The 27852-nt window shown below is 36.9% G+C and overlaps 1 protein-coding gene across 1 annotated transcript in view; it reads left to right on the top strand.

Moving 5' to 3' along the window:
- The window catches only part of NUDCD1 (NudC domain containing 1), a 76111-nt gene extending 51967 nt beyond the window's left edge, over positions 1-24144 (top strand). The window contains exons 9-10 of the mRNA XM_025871007.2: positions 20979-21138; positions 23518-24144. Coding sequence (XP_025726792.1) covers positions 20979-21138; positions 23518-23810 — 453 coding nt within the window. The 3' untranslated portion in view covers positions 23811-24144. The remainder of the gene's footprint in view (positions 1-20978; positions 21139-23517) is intronic.
- Positions 24145-27852: the final 3708 nt, after the last annotated feature.

Genomic DNA, 27852 nt, shown 5'->3' with positions numbered 1-27852 from the left:
TGTGAAATAACCACCTTTTGAAATCTTAGAATAAAAAAGAATATAAAATACATTAATAACTTTTATTTGAATTTTTATGTTGAGATAATAGTTTAGATATGTCTGGTTAAATATATTACTGTTTTTTCCTGTTTTATTACCTTTTAATGTGACTACTAGAAAATTCAAAATTATGTATGTGGTTTGCAGTTTCTGTTGAGTAACACCAATCTGTAGTGATCAAATTAAATATAGACTTGAGCAATCAAAAGGTGATAGGATATTTTTAAAAATTAAATTACAGTGAGTTTCAGATCAGAATTTTTTTTTTTTAAGATTTTTATGTATTCATTTGACAGGAAGAGGAAGCAGCAGGGAGAGGGAGAGGCAGCCTCTCCGCTGAGGAGGGAGCCCAACATGGGGCTTGCTCCCAGGACCCTGAGATCATGACCTGAGCTGAAGGCAGACACTTAACCAACTGAGCCACCCAGGTGCCCCAAGAGCAAATGATATTCATCATATACTGCTTAAAACATGAGACTGAAATACCTGAAAAAACTTATAAATAAAGCCATCAAGACAAGAAGCAGAGGAGTTACAAAGAAGAAATAATTCTTTTAGGTTAATGTCATTATGAAAGCTAGTAGAAAAGTCATGTGTCCAATATACTGATTGTTTTAAGAAGATATTAAGGATAAGATCAGAAGTTATAGAGGAAGGAAATATGTTTAGAAAGGATCTAAACCAGTGGTCCTCAAGCTTTTTAGTCTCAGGACCCTTTACATTCTTATATTCCTTGAAGTATCAAATTTGACCAAGTATTAGAAATTAATCTTATATTGGGGCGTCTGGATGACTCAGTTGGTTAAGCGTCCAACTCGATTTTGGCTCAGGTCATGATCTCAGGGTCATGGGATCAAGCCCCACATCAGGCTCTGGGCTCAGCAAGGAGTCTGCTTGAGAGTCTCCCTCTCCACGCACCCCCATGCACGTGCACCCTAATATAAATAAATAAACCTTTTTTTTAAAAAATAAATTAAGCTATATAGTAATTTCCCTAATATGGCCTCCATAACAAAGTACCACAGACTAGGTGACTTAAACAATGGAAATTTGTTTTCTCACAGTTTTAGAGGCTAGAAGTCAAAGATCTAGGTGTTAGCATGGTTAGATTCTTCTGAAGCCTCTCCCCTTGGCATGTAGATAGATGGCTGTCTTCTCTTTTTAGTAATCACATGGTCTTTCTTCTACTTGTGTTTGTTTCCTAATCTTTTATAAGGACACCAGTTGTATTGGATTAGGACCCACCCTAATGACCTCAATTTAACTTAACCACCCTTTTAAAGGTTCTCTGTCCAAATAAGGTCACATTCTAAGGTACTGTGAGGTTAGGATGACTTAAACAGAAGACTTTGGGAGGGCTACAGCTTAGCCCATAACAATATCCTTCCCTTAGATTCTAGCAGTTACTAACATTTTGCCACATTTTTTTTCTTACTCCTATTTGCTAAAACATTGAGGAATGAGTTGCACAAGCATGTCCCTTTACCCCCAGTACCTCACATACACACTAAAAATGAAGGCATTTTCCTAGATAACCACAATACAAGTCAGGAAGTTTAACATCGATACAGTACTTTTATCTAATATAGTTCATATCAAATTCTACCAATTGCTCAAATAATGTACTAAATGGCAATTTTTTTTTCCTGATTTGGAAACATACTGCAATTAGTTGTGATGCCTCTTTAGTCTTCTTTAATTTGGAACACCCAGTTACCCAGCTTTTATGACATTGACTTTATTTTGTACCTTTTATGAACTGTATCCAATATTTCCTCAAGATCAGATTCAATTGATGCATTTTTGCCAGGAATACTTCTTTTTTAGTGTATCAAATGAAGAAGAGCTTCGTGGCAGTTTTCCTTACCATTGTGGTATGAAATTTAATTGGATGGTATTCACCAGGTTTCTCTGCTCCTAAGTTACAATCTTCCCCTTTGAATTAATAAGTACTTCGTGTGAAGGTCAAAGTAATCTCTGTGAAGGGTTTGGTAGGTTTTGTCATTTCCTTGTGCTTCCCTCCCTCTAGTGGCTTCCTATCTGTCACATTTAGAATAATGTCTGGGATTTTTACCATGATCTATAAGCCCTCTTCTGTAACTCACTGTATGTATTTTAAAATCGAGACTCAGCATGCACATGTGAAACAAAAATTTCACAAAACAGTACTATCCTTACTGTTTTATCTCATTAAAAATAGTATGGAATGAAGAATGTCTTATATAATAAGTTCTTTTTTGATCTACTTAATTAATTTTACCCAAAATGTTGAGACCCATAGTTTAGAAAACACTGCCCTCCAGTGCTGATTGTCTCTCATACTCTACCATTTTTTCCTAGCTCACTTTTCTTTAGCCATGGTGGCCTTCATACCATTCCTCATACTAAAAACATGTTTCTGTTAATACTTTTTATACCTGAAGTGTTCTGCCTTGTCTCATTTGTCCCTTTATTGAGACCTCTCTTCACATGTTACCTTCCATCTCTTAATAACCTGTATTAAACAAAACTGCATTTCTATTCACCTGCTTTTTTTTCTCATGGCACTTTTCTGTTTCTTGATATATTTACATATTTATGTTGTTTGATACATTATGATACACCTGAAGATCCAATCTGATAATTTTCAAAAGTGAAAAAAAGTTTTTTCTTATACTTATTAAAAAATGGCTGTTGTCTACAGGTTTTAGTCAATTAAAAACTTAAGTGTATTTCCCCTGATTGTATTTTATGCCACTTAAGCTAAGATCTGGCATCTTCCTATGTTCCAATGTCTAGTCAATGTTAAAACATCATTACATAATTAACTTACAAATGGATGTTCAAACAAAAAATGCAACTCGGGATTTTGTAAGGCTTCTTTTCTGTTGTTTTCAAACATCAGTTTTGGATATGCCACACATGCACAACTTATCAACAAAATTTAACTGTCCAAGCAGAATACACACATATTTTACAGTATGTGGGTTACCATATCTGAAATAGTGCTCAGCCAGGGACATCCTCGCTTGTTGCTTAATAATTACTATAAAAAAAGAATGGGGGAAGATAGTGAAGAGGACACTGAGCTCACCTTTCCCATGGATACACTGAGCCAACAATTTCATGTAAGGAAACTCAGTCTGAAAACGACCTAAAGACTGTCACAACAGATCTTCCACAGCTAAAAGCATAAAGAGAAGGCCACATTGAGAAGAGTAGGAGGGGCAGAGACACATGGTCATGAACTGAACCAAACCCCCAGCTTGGTGACCCATAAGCAAGAGGGATATCATGGGCTTAAATGAATTAGGGGATCAATCCCCACACTGGATACTCCGGCACTGGGGAACTGTACAAGGAAGGTGAGTCCCCATAACGTCTGTCTTTGAAAATCAGTGGGGCTTAACTGGGGGAGCCAGAAGACAAGAGGAAAGCAAGTGTATGCTCTTAAAGGCGAATGTGCTATATTACTTGGTCTGAGACCCAGCACAGAAGCAGCAATTTGAAAAGCACATAGGTTATACATGGAAATGTATTGCTTAATTTCAGGACATATGCCAGAGGGGCAGGGGTCTGTAGGAACTTTCACTGGGAACAGAGGTGCTGGCAAGTACCATTTTTCTTGCCCTTCATCAACCATCATTCCCAATCTGTCCACCCCAGCACATGCTCCTCCAAAGTGGCTATAGCCTGGACCATCTGGTGGGCAGCCCTGGCCAGGACTAGTGCCCCTCTAAAACAACAACTGCCCAAGAAAGGGGGAGCTAGCCCCCCTACCAGTATCCCCACTGTGGCTACAGCCAGGCCTCTCAGCCAGTTGCACCAGGGGCAAGCCCTGCCCACCAGTGTACCTGCAGCAGTCATAGCCATTCATTACAGACAGCCAGGGTAAGGGCCAGTTCTGCCCACCAGTATATCCAAAGCTTCTCCAGCTGGGCCTCTAGCTGGTCATGCTGGTGGCAATTTCTTCCCACCAATGTGCCCACAGTAGTCATGGCAGTTCATTGTTGACGGCTGGAGGGCCAACCCTGACCACAGGCAACCCCAGACACAGCAGGAGGGTGCATGCAACCCACACAAAGGACATCCCTGGAGCACCTGGTTCTAGTGTTCTGGGGGGCAGTTGAACTTCTAGGCATCACAGGATGCCTTCTACATCAGGCCACTACTTTCAAGACCAGAAGACACAGTTGACCTACCTAATACATAGAAACAAACAGACAAAATGAGACAGAGGAATATGCTCCAAACAAAAGAACACGACAAAACTTAGTAAGCTAAACCAAATGGAGATAAGCAATCTACCTGATAGAGTTCAAAGTAATGTTTGGGCTTGGGAGAAGAGTGGATAAACAGAACTTCAACAAAGGGAAAGAAAATATAAAAAGAACCCATCAGGCTGAAGAACACAATAATTGAAAAATACACTACAAGGAATTAATAGATTAGAGAATGTAGAAGAATGGATTAGGAATCTGGAAGACAGGGTAGTGGAAAGCAACCAAGCTGAACAGGAAAAAGAATTTTTTTTTAATGAGGATACGTTAAGGGACCTCTGAAACATCAAGTGTAATAACATTTGTGTTATAGTGTTTTTAGGAGAAGAAAGAGAAAGCAAGAGAAAACCTATTTGAAGAAATAACAGCTGAAAATTTTCCTGTCCTGGGGAAGGAAACACACATACATATTTAAAAGCCTCAAACAAGATGAACTCAAAGAGGTCCATACGAAGACACAATTAAGTTGGCAAAAATTAAAGATACAGAGGGACTCTTAAAAGCCATAAGAGAAAAGGAAACAGTTACATACAAGGGAAACTCCATAAGGCTAATGACTGATTTTTCAGCAGAAACTTTGCAGGCCAGAAGGGAGTGGCATGATATATTCAAAGTGCTAAAAGGAAGAAACCTATAACCAAGAATACTCTACCTGGCAAGATTATCATTCACAATTGGAGAGATAAAGAGTTTACCAGACAAAAGTTAAAGGAGTTATCACCACTAAACTGGCCTTACACAACAAATGTTAAAGAGACTTCCTTAACTGGAAGAGAAAAGGCCATGACTAAAATTGAGAAAATTGTGAAGGAAAAAAAGGAAATATACAGGTAAAAGTAGAAGATCAGTCACTTATAAAGCTAATGTGTATGTTGAAAGACAAAAGCAGTAAAATCAAATACATCTTTAAAAATTAAGAGATACACAAAATAAAAGATGTAAAGACAGGGGCGCCTGGGTGGCTCAGTCGTTAGGCGTCTGCCTTCGGCTCAGGTCATGGTCCCAGAGTCCTGGGATCGAGCCCCACATCGGGCTCCCCACTCTGCGGGAAGCCTGCTTCTCCCTCCCCCACTCGCCCTGCTTGTGTTCCCTCTCTCGCTGTGTCTCTCTGTCAAATAAATAAAAAAATCTTAAAAAAAAAAAAAAGACATACATAAACATGGAAGAGGAAGTATATATGTATATATGTGGTCCTTTTAGGTTGTGTTCTAACTTAAGTGACCATCAACAATGTAGACTGCTGTACACATGGGATATTATATATGAACCTGATGGTAACCACAAACTAAGCCTTTAATAGATACACAAAATAATAAAGAGAAAGGAATATAACACTAAAGAAAGTTAAGTCACAAAGAGAGCAAGAGAAGAATGGAACAGAAAACTACCAAAATAACCAGAAAACAACAAATGGCAATAAGTACATACCTATTGATTACTTCAAATGTAAATGTACTAAATACTCCAAACAAAAGATATAGGATGACTGAATGGATTAAAAAAACAAAAAAAAAACCCATATGTATTCAGCCTATGTGAGACTCATTTCAGACCTGAAGACACAGAGACTGAAAGTGCAGAAATGGAAAATGATCCCATGCAAATGGAAGTGGAAAAAAAAATCAGATAAAATAGACTTTAAAACAAAGACTATAACTAGAGACAAAGAATGTATAATGATACATTCAAATAATGATAAAGGGATCAATGCAACAAGAGTATATACAAATTGTAAATATTTATGCAACCAACACAGGAGCACCTACATATGTAAAAGCAATTATTAAAAGACAAAGGGAGAAATTGACAGTAATACAGTAAGAGACTATCAACCCACTTACATCAGTGGATAGACCATCAAGACAGAAAATTAGAGGGGCGCCTGGGTGGCTCAGTTGGTTAAGCGACTGCCTTCAGCTCAGGTCATGATCCTGGAGTCCTGGGATCGAGTCCCACATCGGGCTCCCTGCTCAGCCGGGAGTCTGCTTCTCCCTCTGACCCTCTTCCCTCTCATGCTCTCTGTCTCTCATTCTCTCTCTCTCAAATAAATAAATAAAAATCTTAAAAAAAAAAAAGACAGAAAATTAGATTAGTAAGGAAACAGTAGCTTTGAATAATACATTAGACTAGATGAACTTAATACACACACACAGACACACACACACACACACAAAGATATAGATCATTCCATCCCCAAATAGCAGAATACACATTCAAGTGCACATGGAACATTCTCCAGGGTAGATCACATTAGGCCGCAAAACAAGTCTCAACAAATTCAGAAAGTTTGGAATCATATCAAGCATATTTTCCAATCATAGTGTATGAAACTGGAAATCAATTACAAGAACAAAACTGGATAAAACACAGACACATAGAGGGGCTAAACAATATTCTGCTCAACAACCAGTGGGTCAATGAGGAAATCAAAAATTACCTGGAGACAAATGAAAATAGAAACACAATGGTTCAAAGTCTTTGGGATGCAGCAAAAGCAGTTCTGAGAAGGACATTTATAGCCAAATGGGCCTTTTTTTTTTTTTAATGGGTGGAGTATTTCCTTTTTTTTTTTTTTAAGATTTTATTTATTTATTTGACAGAGAGAGACACAGCGAGAGAGGGAATGCAAGCAGGGGGAGTGGGAGAAGGAGAAGCAGGCTTCCCGCCAAGCAGGGAGCCCGATGCGGCGCTCGATCCCAGGACCCCGGGATCATGACCTGAGCCAAAGGCAGATGCTTAACGACTGAGCCACCCAGGCGCCCCCCAAAATGGGCCTATCTTAAGAAACAGAAAAATATCAGTCTTACTTTTTAACTAAAGGAATGAGAAAAAGAAAAAAGCCCAAAGTTAGTATAAGGAAGGTAATAAAGAATAAAACAGTAGTAAGGGAAATAGAGATTAAACAAACAATAGAAAAGACCAGTGAAACTGGAAAGTTGGTTCTTTGCAAAGATAAACAAAATTGATAAACCTTTCATCAAGAAAAAGACTCAAATAGAATCAGAAATGAAAGAAGTTAAAACTGATACCACAGAAATACAAAGGATTATAAGAGACTATGGTAAAAAATTATATGCCAACAAATTGAATAACCTAGAAAATGGGTAAATTCCTAGAAATATACAGTCTTCCAAGATTGAATCAGAAAGAAAAAATCTGAACAGACTGATAACTAGTAGTGAAACTGAATCATTAATCAAAAAACTCCCAAAAAACAAAGTCCAGGAACAGATGGCTTCAAAGGTGAATTCTAAAATTTAAAGAAAAAGTAATACCTATTCTTCTCAAACTGTTCCAAATAATAGAATGCTTACAGATTTATTCTACAAGGCTAGCATTACCCTGATACCAAAACCAGGCAAAGACACTTTAAAAAAAAAAACTACAGACCAATATTTCTGATGAATATGGGTGTAAAACTCCTCAACAAAATATAAGCAAACCAAATTCAACAATACATTAAAAGGATCATTCACCATAACCAAGTGGGATTTATTCCAGAAATGTAAAAATGGATAATGGGTTCATTATCCACAAATCTACCAACATGATAAACCACATCAACAAAATGAATAAAAATCATAAGATCATCTTAATACATGCAGAAACAGCATTTGACAAAATTTAACATCGATTTATGATAAAAACTTTGAATAAAGTCAGGTATAGAGGAAACATACCCCAACATAGTAAATGCCATATATGACAGGGCCACAGCTAACATTATACTCAAACTGAAAATTTTCCTCTTAAGATCAGGAACAAGACAAGGATGCCTACTCTTGCCACTTTTATTTAACACAGTACTGGGAGTCCTAGCTGCAGCAGACAAGAAAAAGAAAAAGGCATCCAAATTAGTAGGGAAGAAGTAAAACTGAGTAGTTCCACCACTGGGTATTTACCCAAAGAAAACAAAAACAATTCAAAAAGATAAACATGGGGCGCTGGGTTGTGCAGTCGGTTAAACATCCCACTCTTGATTTAGGCTCAGGTCATGATCTCCGGGGCGTGAGATTGAGCCCCTTGTCGGGCTCCACCTGGGTGTGAAGGCTGCTCAAGATTCTCTCTCCCCCTCTACCCCTCCCCTTCCATCTCTCTTCCTCTCTAAAAACGGGGGGAGGGGAAGCCCAAAAGGTGTATGCACCCCTATGTTCATTGCAGTATTATTTACAATAGCCAAGATGTGGAAGCAACCCAAGTGTCCATCAATAGAAGAATGGATAAAGATGATGTGGTATGTGTTTATACACACACACACACACACACACACACACACACACGAATATTACTCAGCTATAAAAAAGGATGTAATCTTGCCATTTGTGACAGTATGGATGGACATAGGAAGAAAGTATTACACTAAGTGAAATAAGTCAGAGAAAGACAAATACCATATGATTTCATTTATATGTAGAATCTAATAAAACAGACAAAAAGCAGAAACAGACCCATAAGTACAGAGAACAACTGTTGCCAAAGGGGAGGGAATGGCCAAAGCAGGTGAGGGGGAGTGGAAGAAACAGGCCTGTAGTTATAAGTCATGGGGATGGAGGATACAAGTATAAGGAATATAGTCCGTGGTATTGTAATAACACTGTATAGTGACTGTTGGTAGCCACACTTCTGATTAGCATAGCATGACATAGAGACTTACCAAATCACTATGTTGTTCATTTGAAACTAACAGAACATTAGATGTTAAACTGTATTTCAATTAATTAAAAAAAGTAAAATTGTTTGCAGATAATGTAATGCTGTATATAGAAAATCCTAAAGACCCCAAATTTGTTGGAACTAATAAATGTATTTACTAATGTTGCAGGATAGAAAATCAACATACAGAAATCTGTTGTGTTTCTGTACACTAATTACTATCATAAAGAGGAATTAAGGACATTTCATTGACAGTTGCATCAAAAGCAATTAAAATACCTAGCAATAAATTTAACCAAGGAGGTGAAAGATGTGTACTCTGAAAACTATATTTGATGAAAGAAATCAAACAAAACACAAGAAATGGAAATATATACCATGGTTATGGATTGGAAGAACTTATATTGTTAAAATGTCCATAACACTCAAAGCAATCTAGATATTCAGTGAAATGCCTATCAAAATACCAATAACATTTTTCACAGAACTAGAACAAAACATCCTGAAATTTGTATGAACCACAAAAGACCACTAATATCCAAGGTATTCTTGAGAATGAACAAAGCTAGAAGTGTCACAGTCCCAGATTTGAAACTATACTACAAGCCGTAGTAATTAAAACAGAATGATACACAAAAACAGACCCATAAATTAGTGAAACACAAGAGAGAGCCCAGAAATAAACCGATGCTGATATGGTCAATTAATATATGGCAAAAGAGGCAAGAATATATGATGGGGATGGGGCACCTGGGGTAGATCAATCAGTTGAGGGTCCAACTCTTGGTTTTGGCTCACGTCATGACATCAGGGGCGTGGGATCGAGCCTCATGTAGGGCTCCGCATTCAGCAGGGACTCTGCTTGGGATTCTTTCCGTCTCCTTCTGCCCCTCTCTGCCCCTTCCACCCTGCTCTCTCTCAAATACATCTTTTTTTTTTTTCTTTAAAGAATATACAATGGGGAAGAGATAGTTTCTTCAACAAATAATGCTGGGAAAAGAATGAAACTGGACCATTTCTTTACACCATACACAAAAATAATTTCAAAATGGATGAAAAACCTGAATGTAAGACCTGGGAAGCCATGTAACTCCCAATAGAACACATAGGCAGTAAAGGCTTATACCTCAGCCTTAGCAGTATTTTTCTAAATCTCTTTCCTCAGGCAAGGGAAACAATAGCAAAAATAAACAATTTGGATTACATCAAGCTAAAAATCTTTTTGCGGGGCAAAGGAAACCATTAACAAAATGAAAGGTCACTTACCAATTTGGAGAAGAGATTTGCAAATGACATATCCAATAAGGGATTAATATCCAAAATATATAAAGAACTCCTACAACTCAACACCAAAAAAAAAAAAAGTTTTAAAAATGGGCAAAGGACCTGAATAGACATTTTTCCAAAGAAGACACAACAGATGACCAAGTTACCTGTGAAAATATGCTCCACATTACTAATCATCAGGGAAATGCAAATCAAAACCACAGTGAATCACCATCTCACACCAGTGAGAATGGCTAGTATCAAAAAAGATAAGAAGTAACAAATGTTGGTGAGGATGAGAGAAAAGGGAACCCTTGGGCACTTTTGGTGGGAATGTACATTGGTGCAACCATTATGGAAAACAGGGAGTTTCCTCAAAAAATTAGAAATAACCACGTGATCCAGTAATTCCACTCCTGGGTATTTATTGAAAGGAAATAAAAACTAACTCAAAAAAGCACTAATCCCCATTGTTTATGGTAGCATTGTTTATGATAGCCAAGAACCAACACAGGGAAACAATATGTGTCCATTGATTAATGGGTAAAGAAAATGTGTGTATACACACAATATAATATTTTTTAGCTATAAAAAAGAATGTAATTTTGCCACTTCTGACAACATGGATGCACTTTGATGGCATTATGCCAAGTGAAATAAGTCAAAGACAAATATATGATCTCACTTATATGTGGAATCTCTAAAAACAAAGCAAATGAACAAACAACAAAAACACCCATAAATTGGGTGTTTGCCAGAGGGAAGGGGGTAAGAAGACAGACAAAATAGGTGAAGGGAATTAAAAAGTACATATTTGGAGTTATATAAAGTCAGGGATCAAAAGTATAGCACAGAGAATATAGTCAGTAATTTAACAACTTTGGTGACTTATGGTAACTATACTTGTCATGGTGAGCATTTTGTAACGTATATGATTGTTGGATCACTAGGTCATACGCCAACTAATGCTGTATTACATGTCAGCTATGCTTCAATTAAAAACAATAGTTACTATAAAATGGGCTTTGGAGAGCATGCAGTGGTGATAATTAAGAACATGGGTTTGGAAGCATATCTGAACTGAAATCCAGTTGCCATTTATTAGCTTCTTAAGTCTCTTAACATCTTGTTTTTGAGTTTCCTCTTTTACAAAATGGCATCATGTTCTTAATTCTCAAGTAGTGAAGATTAAATAAGGTAGTTGTAAAATAATAGAAAATATGTATATATACTCTGCCTCCAGTTCCTGGCACCGAGTTCCTGAAACCCTCGTAATTTCCTAAATGGTAAGACCAGGAGGAGCATCTTTTAATTTTAATTCATTAATTTTAATTAATTTTAATTCTATTTAATTATCACACTTCATTTTCATTTACTTAATTCACTTAGCAATCTAGTTACTTCATTTGTTATCTTAATTTTGATTTTTCTTTTGGACAAGATTATGTTGTGTGGATTTTTAGAGTTTGCAGGGATGAGAGAAAACCTTTGGAATTATCTTGAGATGGATGTTTAGTGTGAACATATGTGGAGATTATAGGGAGCGGTAGAAACAATCTCTTTCAGATCTCATGAAGAACTAGAAGGTCATCCTATAAACAAATGCATTGGCAAGTCAGGTCTAATGGAGAAGTGGAATAGTGTTTAGAAAACAGCACATAGTTTTGATGAACAGGTAATCTATCTCTTGAGAACCAAATGTCCCTTGCTCTGTACTTCAGTGCAGTGTATGATATCCTTCTTAGATTATTTTCCGTAAGTAACAGAAGTCTTAAGCTGCTGGGAGAAGAGCATCAAATCTTAGCATCCCAAGGGCTCAGAAGAAGACCTATTGCTGCTAAGGGGAATAAAAATAAAAACTTTAAAAAACACCATCTCTGGGCCTGGGAGAGAAATCAGATCATCCGAAGCCCAGACTATTAGACGTTTTGTACCGCTGGAGGAAGGACCATGTCACTGAAAAGGCCCAAACCCTGAAATAACTTAACACTAGGGGAAGTTGAAGGATGTTTTTCACATCCTGTATTTAATCAAAAATTACAAGGCAAAAAAAAAAAAAACAATAATACAAGGCACACAAAAAGAAGAAAGAAAAACATCCCACTGTCAAGAGACAAAGCAGACCAGGTAACCAGACTCAAATGTTATGTATTTTGGAACTACCAGACAAGGAACTTAAAATAACTGTGTGATGTTAAAGAGTTTAGTAGAAAAGATGAATTACATACATACATAAATAAATGCAGAATTATAGCAGAGAGAGACTGTAAGAGAATAAAATGAATATTCTAGAAAAAAAAATCACAGCAACAAGAATGCCTTAACAAACTCATCAGTATATTCAGTACATCTGTGGAAAAAGAATTAGCAACCTTGAAAATAGGTTATTAAAAATTAGTAGAACCTAAACCAAAGTGGGGGGTGGGGTAGGGATTAAAAACAAAAAACAGCATTTAGGAGCATTTACATCTGATTGGAAGCCCAGAAGAGACAGAATATTCACCAAAATAGACCATATTCTGGCCCATAAAATAATCCTCAACAATTTTTTAAAAATAATCACAATTGGAATGTTTTCTGACCATAACAATTAAATTAGATATAAGTAAAACAGAAAAATCTGGAAAACCCGCAAATAATTTGGAAATTATAAAACACATTTCTAAATAATCCATGAGCCATAGTGGACCTCACAAAGGAAGTTAAGAAATTTTGTATTGAATGAAAATGAAGCATAGTACATGTAGGATGCCCCTAAAGCAATGCTTAGAGGGAATTTTTATAGCATTACAGGTTATATAAGAAAAATGTATCAACTTAATAGTTTAAGCTTGCACCTTAAATTTAGGAAAAGAGCAAACCAAATCTAAAGCAAAGAGGAGAAAGGAACTTAATAATTAATATTAAAACTTAATAAAGGTAAGAGCAGAAATCAGTGGAAAATAATAAAAGCAATGAAACCAAAAGCTCATCCTTTGAAAAGATCAAACTTGGTAAGTCTCTAGCCAGAATAACCAAGGAAAAAGAAGACACAAATTACCAATATTGGGAATAAAAAGGTGCATAAAGGTCCAAAGACACTAAGGTGTAGTAATGGAATATTATGAGCAACTCTCTTTTCATATATTTGACAATTTAAGTGCAGCAAATTCCTTAAAAGACAAGCACAGTTCACTCAAGAAGAAATAGATAACCTTAGTAGTCCTTTATCTGTTAACAAGATTGAATTTATCGTTAAAAACCTTCTAACAAATCTCCAGACCTAGGTTGCTTCACTGGTGTTTTACCAAACAAAGAAACAGTATCATTCATCTACAAACTGTTCCAGGAAATAAAAGGAATACCTCTAAACTTACTTTAGGAGGCCACAGTACTCTGATAGCCAAAGATATGACAAAAAAAAGAAACGTATGAAAAAGGGGAAGCCAATATTGTCATGAATAAAATGTTGTAAAAGTTCTCAGTAAAATATTAGTAAATGAAATCCAGTAATAAGTAAAATGATAATACATCATGACCAATTATAGTTTATCTTGGGAATTCCAGGCTGATTCAGCATTCAAATATCAGTGAAATTCACCATTATCAACAGACTAAAAATATTTTAGCCACATTTATGCCATTTATGATAAAAATGCTTGGCAAACTAGGAATTGAAGCTATATATTTATTATATAAATATAAATAAAACAAGACATAATCTTGTTTATTTAGCTGTGTAGAATACTTGATTTAAAATGAAGACAAGGAAGGCTGGAATTTATTAGGTAAAATGAATATTACACAGTCTCTTACTACACATAGAAGAATTCTAAATTGTTTACCTCATTAAACCATATGTTTTTTCTCACATTAAATTATTTGCAGTTAGTATCATCAGACTAGTTAATTTGTTTTATTTAAACTTCCAGAAACTTGTTTTTTTAATTTTTTTATTATGTTAATCATCATACATCATTAGTTTTTGATGTAGTGTTCCATGATTCATTGTTTGTGCATAACACTCAGTGCTCCATGCAGAACGTGCCCTCTTTAATACCCATCACCAGGCTAACCCATCTCCCCACCCCCCTCCCCTCTAGAACCCTCAGTTTGTTTTTCAGAGTCCATTGTCTCTAATGGTTCGTCTCCCCCTCCGACTTACTCCCCTTCATTCTTCCCCTCCTGCTATCTTCTTTTTTTTTCTTAACATATATTGCATTATTTGTTTCAGAAGTACAGATCTGTGATTCAGCAGTCTTGTACAATTCACAGCGCTTACCATAGCACATACCCCCCCCAGTGTCTATCACCCAGCCACCCAATCCCTCCCACCCCCCGCCACTCCAGCAACTCTCAGTTTGTTTCCTGAGATTAAGAATTCCTCCTATCAGTGAGGTCATATGATACATGTCTTTCTCTGATTGACTTGGTTTTGAGAGTATATTTAAAGCATCCAAATCTTATTTCAAGAATAATTTGTTCACTTTTTTCTGGGCAGATCTGCAAACTACTGAAACTTATGCATTATAGGAAGGTATAAAATTAAAACTGATGGGCATACAGGTGGAACTGTAGATAAAATAGAATTTATTTGACAATAAAATGACAAGCAGAATAATGAATTTTGCGTTTCTTAGTTTTGAAATGGTGCAAGAGTTTAGAAATTTGTCTAAATGAAATATGCTGATTAACACAGAGTAAGGGTTTTCTTTTTAATAGCTATTTACACATTTCTTAGACATAAAATTAAGTGCTATATGATTCCATGAAGATCATTGCTAAGTTGCTATGCTTTCCCCATTAATGTTGTTCATCTCCTTTGTTTAATTTGGAATGCCAATAATATTTAAGGAAGAATCTATAGAAGATGCCTAGAATGGCAGTAAAGAATATTTGGTTAACTAAGGTCTTTCTAAGTGCCAAGCACTATGCAGGTGCTTGAAATATATTTTACTGATTATAACAATTGTGAAATAAGTACTATTATTATCATATATTTACAGGAGAATGAAATAGGGGCTAAGTAGCCCACCTAGAGTCAGAGTCCTAGAGCATATAAAGGAAATGAGATAAGTTTTATAGGAAAGGTATGAACTATCGTTGCCTTATTTCTTTTAACGTTGGAGAAAACTCAGAAGAGAAGGTACTATTTGAGTATGGCATAAAGTTCAGGCATACCTCCTTTTATTGTGCTTCATAGATGCAGTGTTTTCATTTGTTGTTTTGGTTTTGGTTTGGTTTGGTTTGGTTTTTCACAATTAAAGGTTTCTGGCAACCCTGTGCTGAGCAAGTCTAGTGAGCCATTTTTCCAACAGCATTTGCTCACTGTGTCTCCTTGCTACATTTTGGTAATTCTTATAATAATAAAAAAAGTTTGAAAAATTGTATTTGTTACAGTCATCTATGATCAGTGATCTTTAAAGTTAACTATTGTAATTGTTTTGGGGTGCCACAAACCTTGCTCATATAAGATGGCAAACTTAATCTATAAATGTATGTATTCTGACTGCTTGACCAACCTTGCCATTCCCTTCTCTCCCTCTCCAACCCTCCCTATTCCCTAAGACACATCAATATTGAAATTAGTCCAATTAATAACCCTACAGTGGCTTCTAAGCATTAAAGTGAAAGGAAACATCACATGTCTGTCATTTTAAAATCAAAAGCTAGGCTTCTTGCCCCAAATGGTTAGCCATATTGTGAATGCAAAGGAAAAGTTCTTTTTTTTTTTTTTTTTTTAAGATTGTATTTATTTATTTGACAGAGACACAGCGAGCGAGGGAACATAAGCAGGGGCAGAGGGAGAGGGAGAAGCAGGCTTCCCGCAGAGCAGGGAGCCCGATGCGGGGCTCCATCCCTGGACCCTGGGATCATGACCTGAGCCAAAGGCAGACGCTTAATGACTGAGCCACCCAGGTGCTCCAGAAAAGTTCTTGCAAGAAATTAAAAGTGCTACTCCAGTGAACACACCAGTGATAAGAAAGCAAAACAGCCTTAGCTGATACAGAGAAAGTTTTAGTGGTCTGGATAGAAGATAAAACCAAGCACAACATTCTCTGAAGCCAAAGACGAACCCAGGGCAAGACCCCAACTCTCTTCAATTCTGTGAAGGCCTGGAAGAGGTGAAGAGCTGTGGAAGAAAAGTTTGAAGGTACCAGAGCTTGGTTCATGAGGTTTAAGGAAAGAAGCCATCTCCAAAACATGAAAGTGCAAGGTGAGGCACAGCAAGTTATCCAGAAAGTCTAGCTAAGATCATTAATGATGGTGGCTACACTAAGCAACAGATTTTCAATGTAGACAAAACAGCTTTATATTGGAAGAAGATGCCACCTAGGACTTTTCATAGCTGGAAAGGAAAAGTCAGTGCCTGGTTTCAAAGCTGCAAAGGACAGGCTTGACTGTTTTGTTGGGGGTGAATTCAACTGGTGTTTTTAAGTTGAAGCCAGTGCTCATTTACCATTCTGAAAATCCTAGAGCCCTTAAAAATTATACTAGGGGCACCTGGATGGCTCAGTCGTTAAGCATCTGCCTTCGGCTCAGGTCATGATCCCAGGGTCCTGGGATGGAGCCCCACATCGGGCTCCCTGCTTGGCGGGAAGCCTGCTTCTCCCTCTCCCACTCCCCCTGCTTGCATTCCCTCTCTCATTGTGTCTCTCTCTGTCAAATAAATAAATAAAATCTTTTTTTTTTAAAGACTTTATTTATTTATTTGAGAGAGAGAGCGAGCACATGAGAGGGGGGAGGGTCAGAGGGAGAAGCAGACCCCCTACTGAGCAGGGAGCCTGACGCAGGACTTGATCCAGGGACTCCAGGATCATGACCTGAGCTGAAGGCAGTCGCTTAACCAACTGAGCTACCCAGGCGCCCAATAAATAAAATCTTAAAAATAAAATTATGCTAAATCTACCTGCTTTTGCTATATAAATGGAACAACAAAGCTGGTTGACAGCATTTTTTTTTAACAACATGCTTTACTAAATATTTGAAGCCCACTATTAAGACCTGCTGCTTAGCAAAAGGATTCCTTTCAAAATATTACTGTTCATTGACAGTGCATCTCATCATCCAAGAGCTCTGATGGAGATGTACAATGAGATTAATGTTGTTTTCATGCCTGGTAATACAACATCCATTCTGCAGTTCATGGATCAAGCAATAATTTCAACTTTTAAGTCTTATTTAAGAAACACATTTTATAAGGCTATAGCCGCCATAGATTGTGATTCCTCTGATGGATCTGGGCAAAATCAGTTGAAAATCTTCTGGAAAAATTTGCCATTTAAGGTACCAGTGAGAACATTCTTGATTCTTGGGAAGAGGTCCAAATACCAATATTAATAGGAGTTTGGAAGTTGTTGATGATTTTGAGGGGTTCAAGACTTCAGTGGAGAAATAACTGCAGATATGGAAATAGCAAGAGAACTAGAATTAGGAGAGTCTGAAGATGTGATTGAATTCCTGCAATCTCATGATAAAACTTGAACTGTGAACAGTTGCTTCTTACGAGATGAACAAAGAAAGTGGTTTCTTGAATTGGAATCTACTCCTGGTGAAGATGCTATGAAGATTATTGAAATTGACAACAGAGGATTTAGAATATTACATGAACTTAGTTGATAAAGCAGAGGCAGGGTTTGAAAGGACTGACTCTCAATTTTCAAAGAAGCTCTGCTATGGGTAAAATGTTTCAGACAGAATCACATACTATAGAAAAGTCATTCATGAAAGGAAGACTCAATCAATGCAGAAAACTCCATGTTGTTTTATTCTAAGAAATTGCCACAGCCACCCCTATCCTCAGCAATAACCACCCTGATGACTCAGCGGTCATTCACATCAAGGCAAGACCCTCCACCATCAAAAAGATTATAACTCAGGGTCCCCTGGGTGGCTCAGTCGATTAAGCGTCTGCCTTCTGCTCAGGTCATAATCCCAGGGTCTGGGATCAGGCCTCACACTGGGCTTCTTGCTCAGCGGGGAGTCTGCTTCTCCTTCTTCTCCTTCTCCCCCTGCTTGTGCCTGCTCTCTTTCTGACAAATAAATAAATAAAATCTAAAAAAAAAAAAAAACCTTGTTAATACATTGGGCCCATCCAGGTAATCCAGGATTAGCTTTCCAGTTCAAGATCCTTAACTTAGTCATATCTACAAAGCCCCTTTTGCCTTGAAAGGTAACATATTCATAGGTTCCATGGGATTAAGATGTGGACATTGAGGGGGGTATATTAGTCAGCATACCATGGATGGTATACATGCATATTAAGAATCTCACACAAATATGAAAATTCGTTTGGAATGATAGACTTGATGCTGAGGGTTCTCAAGAGTTCAAGCAGCTCATGTAACCATGGGAATAGAGGAAGTTTTCAGAGCAATTGATGTTGAATGGAATTTTGGAGGTTGAGAAGGAATCCATCAGGCAAGAAAGGGCAAGAGTCCAGGCAGAATGCAGTATGAAAGATATGGCAAAAGCAAACCATGTGAGATTGCGGTTTCTGTAATTAGGAGTACTTGGACTTCACTGTAATGGAGCTATGTATAAAGTGGGAGTGGAAGAAAAGGAACATCTAAGTTGGAAAAAGGAGCACATAGCAAGAGACCTACACACCCATCCCCTTATTTCATGACTGATCTCCCTCAGTGGTTAGCCTTATTACTTGATGATTCAGGGTCCTCTGTTCTCTTAGTGTTGTCCATTCGTAAATGCGAGGATCAGAGGTACATCATTTTCATTGTTAATACCCAATACATTCTTAAGGCACTTGGCTCATAAAAGTAAATGCATTTTTGGGTGGCTCAGTTGGTTAAGCGACTGCCTTCGGCTCAGGTCATGATCCTGGAGTCCCGGGATTGAGTCCCGCATTGGACTTCCTGCTCAGCAGGGAGTCTGCTTCTCCCTCTGACCCTCTTCCCTATCGTGCTTTCTATCTCTCATTCTCTCTCTCAAATAAATAAATAAAATCTTTAAAAAAAAAAGGGCGCCTGGGTGGCTCAGTTGGTTAAAAGTAAATGCATTTTTATGAAAATAACCCCTATTTGTATTTCAACTATTTTTTTCTTCTGTGAAAGCCCTTGGTAAATAAATAAATGAGAATATTAGAAGGACATGCAGAGAAGAGAGCTTGAAGCAGTGTTGGATCCATCAAACTTACTATAAAAGGCCAGGCAGTTGGTGGTTTTGAAAATGAACCTCACTTAGCCAGTGATTAGCCGGAGCAAAACGAAACCATGTGAAATTGCTGTTTTTGTAATTAATAGTACTTTGATTCCACTGTAATGGAGATACATATAAAGTGAGAGTGGAAGAGAAGGAACATCTAAGTCAGAATAAGGGGCCCTTTTTTTTTTTTTCCAAGAATAAATGTACCAGTTTTAAGTGTTTCACTGTTACATAAACAAAGCTGCAGTAAACATCCTTGTAAGTATGTATACGTATACACAGATATAATCTATGAACACTGTCTGCCAGCCTCTCTCCCCTCTGTAGAGAACAAACAAAAGCCCTATCCCCAGGCATTGCTGGGGCAACAGAAATTGGGTTGCTCTGTCACAGGATTCTCCTGTGACCAGGAGCCTCTGCTGGCACCGCTGTACCAACAAACCCTCTTGCTGGAGAGCCACTTCACAGTTTTCCCTATTGAATACAGGTCAAGTCTCTACCTCTCATTTTAACCCTGAAACTCAAGAGAGCAATTCAGTATTTATCAAGTACTATGCATGTTTTATGTTTTCTCCGAATTTGATGTGATTTTGTTGGTATGGTATTTAGACATTTTTAACTCTAATAATATTTCTATAAAGAATATCATTTCAACTTATTTTCATTAAAAGAAGTATTCTTGTAAGTAGAATCCAAATATGAGTCTCAGCCTGATGGTTGTGTATTAAAATGAATTCCTTTAGTCATCAGTATTGCAATAAAAATTAACATAATAAACATTCTTAACACTGATACTATAATTAAATAGTACATCAGAGTCAATTTGTAAAGACAGATTTGAACTTGAATCCCAGCATTGTGGTTTTTCTTTGTAGCCTAAAACAAGTTCTCAAACTTTCCAAGTATGTTCTTTTATCTGTTAAATGAAAGTAATAATAGCCTTATAGGTTGAGATTAATATTTATAACATGCCTGGCATATAAGCACATGCTCATAAATCCTAGTAGCTATAATTGTTCTTGGTAACTATTAGAAGTTAACCATTTGTAAACTTCATATTTGTATTCTATGGTTTAAAAAATATTGTGTCTATAAATTAATGCTTTATATCATGTTTTAAACTAAGTTACTAATAGTTGAGAGTCAGTATAGTATAGTGGTTAAGAACATAGATTCCAGGGGCACCTGGGTGGCTCAGTCGGTTAAGTGTCTGCCTTTGGCTCAGGTCATGATCCCAGGGTCCTGCGATTGAGCCCTGCGTCAGGCTCCCACAGGGAGCCTGCTTCTCCTGCTCCCTCTGCCGCTCCTGTGGGTGTGCTCTCTCTGTCAAATAAATGGATAAAATCTTAAAAAAAGAAAAGAACATAGATTCTGGGTTCAAATCTCAGCTCCACTATTACCAGGCTGCCCCTGGGCAAGTAACTTAAAGGCCCTGTGTACCATTTTCCTCAACTATAAAATAGACATGGCACTAACACGTTTCTCCCAGGCGCATTTCTGAAGAGGTAATCAGATTATGCATTTAGAAAGTTTAGAAAAGCTGCTGACATAGCACTGTGTATCAGTTATTGGCATCATGGTTATTTGTTAATTATTCTTTGTCACTTTTTATTTTAGGTGAATCTTGGAAGCAACCAGTACCTTTTCTCTGTCATAGTGGATCCTAAAGAAATGCCCTGCTTCTGTTTGCGCCATGATGTTGATGCCCTACTCTGGCAACCACACTCCAGCAAACAAGATGATATGTGGGAACATATTGCAACTTTCAATGCTTTAGGTATAAAGCAAACTCTTTGCAAGCATTTTCCATTATGTCAAAAACTATGGTCATTTTTTTTTTTTAATTTGAGCTGTCCTAATTATATTTGGATTGATTTGTACTATAATTTGGTTGCTTTTACTATAGCTGATAAACGTTAGTACCTTTGGAACAGAATTAATCTGTTTTTATGCTTGTACAGAAGGTCAACACAGACTAGAAATCAAAGTGGTTATCTAACCCCTTGAATCATTTTAATCAGTCCTTTGTTTATTCCAAGTAAACTATACTGAATTAGAACATGAACAGTGGGTTTCATAATACCCTACATGAAACTTGTATTCAGGTTTCTTTAGAGTAATCTTTAAAAACATGATAAAATTGCTCTAAAATAATGCATATGAGGAGACATCTTTCATGGAACTTCTGTGCAAAAGAGCCATTGTAATGAAAACAGGGAAATGGTGCTAAGCAGAAATCAAATTTATTCTGTAGGATAAAAGGGAAAATGGTTTTAAAATTATGTCTCAAAATATTAATCTACATAATTGTAGACTTATGCAATAATTGATTTTATGTCTAAATAATATTGTGTGGGAGAAGTTTTCTATGTAGATTAGGCACAGTTACTGCTTTATTGAGTGATTTTAAACTGACAACAGGAAGTAAAATCATACATTCTGAATACAACCTTAATTACAGACATTTGTCAGTTATCCTTTATAGTTAGTAATATAGGCAGCTTAAATTGGTTAATTCAGACACCAAATGGGATTTTTCTGATGTGGAATACAAAGTTTTGTTGAAAAATTTAAACACAATTTCTAGCCTCTGTACTAGAATTCACAATTCTGAATCTTTTTTCGGTAAAGAAAGTGCTATCATAATTTTTATATGCTCAGATTCTTCATTTGTATCCCTAAATCCATTATCATAGACAAATTCTGCTACACTTGAATTTAAGTTAACTCAACATTGTGTTAGATATTTAGTCTTGAGATATTATATACATTATTAATTTTCTCAAGGTTAGCCTGGAGAGCTAATTCTAAAATACTCAAATAGGTATCTACCTCCATCCCCTTCACTTTTTCCTCCTCAAACTGCTTAATATTGAAAACCAGTATTGAAATGCACCTGGGTGGCTCAGTTGGTTAAGTGTCCAACTCGATTTCAGCTCAAGTCATGATCTCAGAGTCATGGGATCGAGCCCCATGTGGGGCTCAGCGCAGAGTCTGCTTGAGATTCTCTCCCTTTTGCTCTGCCCCTTCCCCCACTTGCACGACACACTCTCTCTCTCAAATAAATAAAATCTTAAAAAAAAAAAGTAGTGGCCTTCCTGTGCTCAGTCCTTCCTTTGCTCATTATTTGGTAAGATCTCAATTTAAATTAGTGTCCTATTTTTTCTCTTACATGTTATGACATTTGTAACCATGTCCAATCTGAAAATCCTAATTTATATTTCAGAACATAAATGCCCTTTTAACCTGTAAAGATTTTTTAAAAGACAAGAATTTTTCAAAGTTTAATTAGTTTTCAAGGGATGTCCTAATTGAGTTTTTAAAATTAGACACTTGAATTTTCATTCCAGCTTGTAGTGATCTCAAGGTTCTACTTCTGGAAGCTGAAGTACAACAAAATCCTATTACATTGTTGGTATTGGTGTATAAAAACACCACTAACATTACAGAAATAATGAGAATGCATTGTCATATTAGCATTTTCAGACTTGGGGCCTATATTATGGACACACTCCTGAAATAACTCTACAGTGGTATTCTATAATTTTTTCTCATTTATTTGATAAAAAAGATTCTGTAATGCTACATCTGTGATTGATGAGCCTAATTTTTTTTTTTGAAGATTTATTTGAGAGAGAGAGCATGCGTGCGAGCAAGCACAAGCAGGGGGTGGGGCAGAGGGAAAGGGGGGAGAGAATCTCAAGCAGGCTCCACACCCAGCTCGGAGCCAGTCACTCAGCTTGATCCCACAATGCTGAGATCATGACCTCAGCTGAAATCAGGAGTCTGATGCTTAACTGATTATTAAATTGGCATTTAAAGATAGTTCGGCATGTTTTCAGTTTTACTAATTTTAGATTTTTAGTGTTTTAATTGTTCATGGAAATAATAAGGAACCATGTTTTGTTTTTCTTAAAGAGATAAAACCCTACCTATTTTGTTCCTTAGGAATTAAAGCTATTTTTGCACCAGTTGGGAGAAACTGGTTATGGCTAATCATTAATGGTTCAGAATTCAACCACTGTTGAATACTTATGGTGTATATTTTACTGAGGCATTTTAATTTGTAATAAAAACTATAAAATATTAAATGTTTAATCACATTTTTCTTCTTTTTAAAATATGGGGTTTTTATTTGTCTCTTATTTCTTGTCAGGCTACGTCCAAGCATCAAAGAGAGACAAAAAATTTTTTGCCTGTGCTCCCAATTACTCCTATGCAGCCCTGTGTGAATGCCTTCGTCGAGTATTCATCTACCGTCAGCCTACTCCCGTGTCCACTGTACTTTACAACAGAAAGGAAGGCAGGCAAGTAGGACAGGTTGCTAAGCAGCAAGTAGCAAGCCTGGAAACCAATGATCCTATTTTAGGCTTTCAAGCAACAAATGAGAGATTATTTGTTCTCACTACCAAAAATCTCTTTTTAATAAAAGTAAATACAGAGAATTGATTACTCCAACGTGTTGGCTTTTCTGTAGTGGAAAAGGATTCAGAGATAGCCAGAAGGTTGGTAGTTATACTGTAACCTGTTAAGTTTTACTATGTTAATAAAATTATCTTGTATGAATTTTTTATTTTTTAAAGGATATTGGAAATATATTCAAGAGATTATGATTCTGTAAAAGTTATGGAAGGAAGCTGAAAATTTAGAGGAAATTGGCTTCTATTAAAAAAATGTAAAAGTACTAGTAAGTATAATTATTTTTAAAAGACAGGCTGGAATTTCATCTTTTATATGAAAGATGTACAATTCAGTGTTTAAAAATAAAAATATTTATCATGTACTCTTTGTTCATTGATATAGTTTCCTCATTCTGTACCTATAGAATTTTTGGATAACAGATAAACTGTTGATTCTTGTAAATACTTAAGTGGACAAAATAGATGAGGTAGAGGGGGAATACAACAGAAGTACAACAGGTCCAGTATTCTTACAGTTTGCTGAAAGACTAAGATTTCTTTTCAAATTATTTAATCTTTTCCATTTAATTTTTATCCATTTGTTCTTCCACATAGAGAGATGATAAGATTCCACAAAGTGTAGCTCTTATGTATTGCTATACAACAGACCACCTCAAAACTCAGTGATTTAAAACAAGGACATTTGAAAATCTATGATTCACTGATTGGGCCATTTCTCTTCTTTCTACATGGCATCTCATTCTCCAGCAGGCTAGACTCATCTTATTCCTGTGATAGAGAAAACCTTGCAAGAGGGCAAGCCTTGGTATACAAGAGCTTGTCAAGCCTGTGTTTGCATCATTTTGCTCTTCTTGCATTGAACAAAGCAAGTCACATGGCCAAGTTTAAAGTCAGAGTGAGAGGAGACTGCACAGAACACAGATAACAGGAGGTACAATTCTTAGGAGCCATTAATGTAAATCTATCACACACAAATTCTGATTTATCCTTGTAGTTCTTCTTGAACTTCTACATTAAAAAAAAAAAAAACCCTGCTTAATACATTAAATATTTTGTGTCATGAATTTTAGTTTCTTACTATTTCCTTGGATTTTTTAGGCTTGCATTTACCTGGAAAATTGTTTATTTCATATACCATTTTAATGAGCAAAAACAGCCAAGATAAAAGGTAACCAATCAGATATCAAGATATTTATGAAGTGGTAATTAAATGAGATGGTATAATTGGATCAGTAGAGACATTTTTTATTTACTTACTAGATGAAAATGTGTATAATCAAGATTGAGAGGGCTTCTGAAGACCCAGAAAGCAAGAATATAAAAGATTAATAGATTTATTACAAAATGTAAAATTTCTTTATGACCTGATTCTTTTAATAGTTGTAAAAACAACAGGCTGAGAGAAGATATTTGTCAGTGCATAATAGATGAGGGTTAAAATCTAGAATGTCAAAAGATTATTTCATAATAAAAAGCAAAGAAATTATACAGAAGAGAAGGAAACAAAAGATATTAACAGTCAAGTCATAGAAAAATAAAGATGGCCAATACTTTTATAAAAGATGCTGTCTCCCAGGTAATCAGGGAAATTGGCAAAAAACGTAAAGTTTTATAACATTTCATATTGGCCAAGGTAGGGAAAATGGAAACTCGCCTATACTGTTGATGGGAGTGTCAGTTGGTACCAAAGGATTAAATATTATTTGAATACATATAAACAGTGCATTTTCTAGAATTCCAGAAATAATAGAAAACACTCAGCATGTGCACAGAGCAATATATATAAGAATATACATTGTAGTGATGTTTATAATAAAAGTTTGGAGGAATCTGAATGTCTGTCATTAGGGGAATAACTAAATTGTAGTGTTTTTATGTTAGAATAGTATATGTATTATTAGTGTTTATAAAAAGCTTTAAGTTAAATCCCTCTTTATGGGCCCGAAAACTCCCTGACACTCATTATGTAAGTAGTATTTTCCCTCTTTCTCATAAGAGAAAGATGCAGTTAAATTATAACACATGGGCAGTTTACAATAGGATTTGTGTCTTTTCCAAGAGAAGAGATACAGCTGTGAAAACTCTTGTTAATAAAAAATGTATTTTTCTAATGTTTAATGTATATATTAAGGTGGGAAATACCCCCTTAGTGCCTCAGAGGAAATAAGAAAATTAAGATTGTGTGTTTCCCTGGTTCCTAAGTTTCTGCCATGGGAAGGAAATAAAAAGAGCCAACCCCTTGTCTTTGCTTTGAAGAAGTATTTTGGGTTTAAAAGCAGGTAAGCCATGTTCAAGAGAGGTAACTTGTATTCATCCATTACCAGCCACATCCATCTTGAGATTCTGTTCCATCTGTCTTTTCCAGCAGCACACTAACCCAGGCATGTATTATGGCTATGTGTTAGAATGTGACAGGGCAAGATCAATTGCACAACCATTTTTCAAGACTCCATTTGTGTCATATTTTCTCATATCATATTGGCCAAAGCAAATCATATAGCTTTTCCCAGAGTTAGAATAGAGTGCCCTCCAAAGTTCCATGGCAGAGGACATGGCTATGGGGAGGGTGAAGAATTGGAACCATTTTTGAAATCTATCACATGTACCTATACTATGTCCAACCAATATAGACTTCTAACCCTTCCCCCACCCCCCACTTCATGACACACAGAAAATTATACTTATGGCACACCAGGGCTGCTCTTGGCCAGAAGTGACCTTGGCCATCCAAGGACCAAGGAATTAAGTATCTGGGAAACCTGTAACCTATTTGCAACACACTGATGTAAAGTCTAAGAGGTATGTATATGCACTGAAAGACTGTCATAGTTAAGTGCTATACTCAGTTTTCTTCAAAAAATTATTGAGAAATTTTATTTTAGAAAAATATACTGTGCCATTTAGATCCAAAGTGTATAATTATTACCATTTCAGATAGACATACATATCATTGCATTAACTTTTAAAGTGAACTTTATTGACTTCCAGGGAGATGGTTGACTAGGAGGATCCTAGGCTTATTTTGTCCATGGATAGACCTGGATAAAATCCACATCAGTGTAAATAACCAAGAAAATGATCCAAAGGCTGGCAGGACAGACTCCACAGCTAAATGTAAAGAAGAGGCCACAATGAAGGGGGTAGGAAGGGTAGAGACATTGTCTAGAGCCAAACTGACTCAGGACTATCCACAGGAGGGAGGGACACCACAGGCACAAAAGGTGAAAGGAGCATGCCCTACAGCAGACACTTCAGGCATAGGGGACCCACACAGGAGATGATTACCCATAATATTTGACTTTGAAAACCAGAAGGTCTTAACTTCTCAATTCTTACAATCAGTGGGGCTTAATACCTGGAACTTTAAAATCACGGGCTCAGCTGGGCAGGCCAGAGGGTGATAGGAAAGAGTCCCCACCCTTGAAGAGACAGCATCACAAACAGCCCCGTTGAAATACAGAAGCAGCAGGTTGAAAGACACCTGGAGTATATGTGAGGGAGATTTTTTTGCTAATCTTGGGGCCTATGCTGGAGGGAGATTTCTCCAAGAACAAAGGAATCAGCAGGTGCCATTTCTCTCACCTGCACCCAGCTTAGATACATAGACACCTGCAGGAACCAGCACAGCTTGAACGCTCTCCACCTAGCGTGCTAACAGTGTGCCTGGGCCCTGCGTACTTGTACAGATCTGCCCCCATCTCAAATTCCTCTCACGGCAAACCAGCACTGACCTTGCTAACACCGCATGTCCCAATCCCTGTATTCTGTGGACTTAGCTCCAACACACCCTCGGAAGAAGTCCTTCCAAACAGGTGCCACAAACATGGCAGTGTGCAAGCAGCCATGTTGGGTCAGCACCACCCCTAAGTGACTCCTGCCCAGGGAGAGGGGGAGAAAACCACCACACACAGCAGTCCCAGCAGTAGGGTAGTGGCAGACATCTGGTCTGACTGCAGGCCTCACCCAACAATGAAAACTTCTTGGGACAACACAGGGAAGTTCCCTACAGTTGTGCTACTGCAGCTCTGGCAAACACCTGGTCTGACCCAACTCAAGCCCAAGGCAGTCCC

Source organism: Callorhinus ursinus, unplaced genomic scaffold (assembly GCF_003265705.2).
Source record: "Callorhinus ursinus isolate GAN/ISIS: 27379988/994484 unplaced genomic scaffold, GSC_fseal_2.0 scaffold5, whole genome shotgun sequence".
NCBI lineage: Eukaryota > Metazoa > Chordata > Mammalia > Carnivora > Otariidae > Callorhinus > Callorhinus ursinus.
This window is presented reverse-complemented; position numbering and strand designations above follow the sequence as displayed.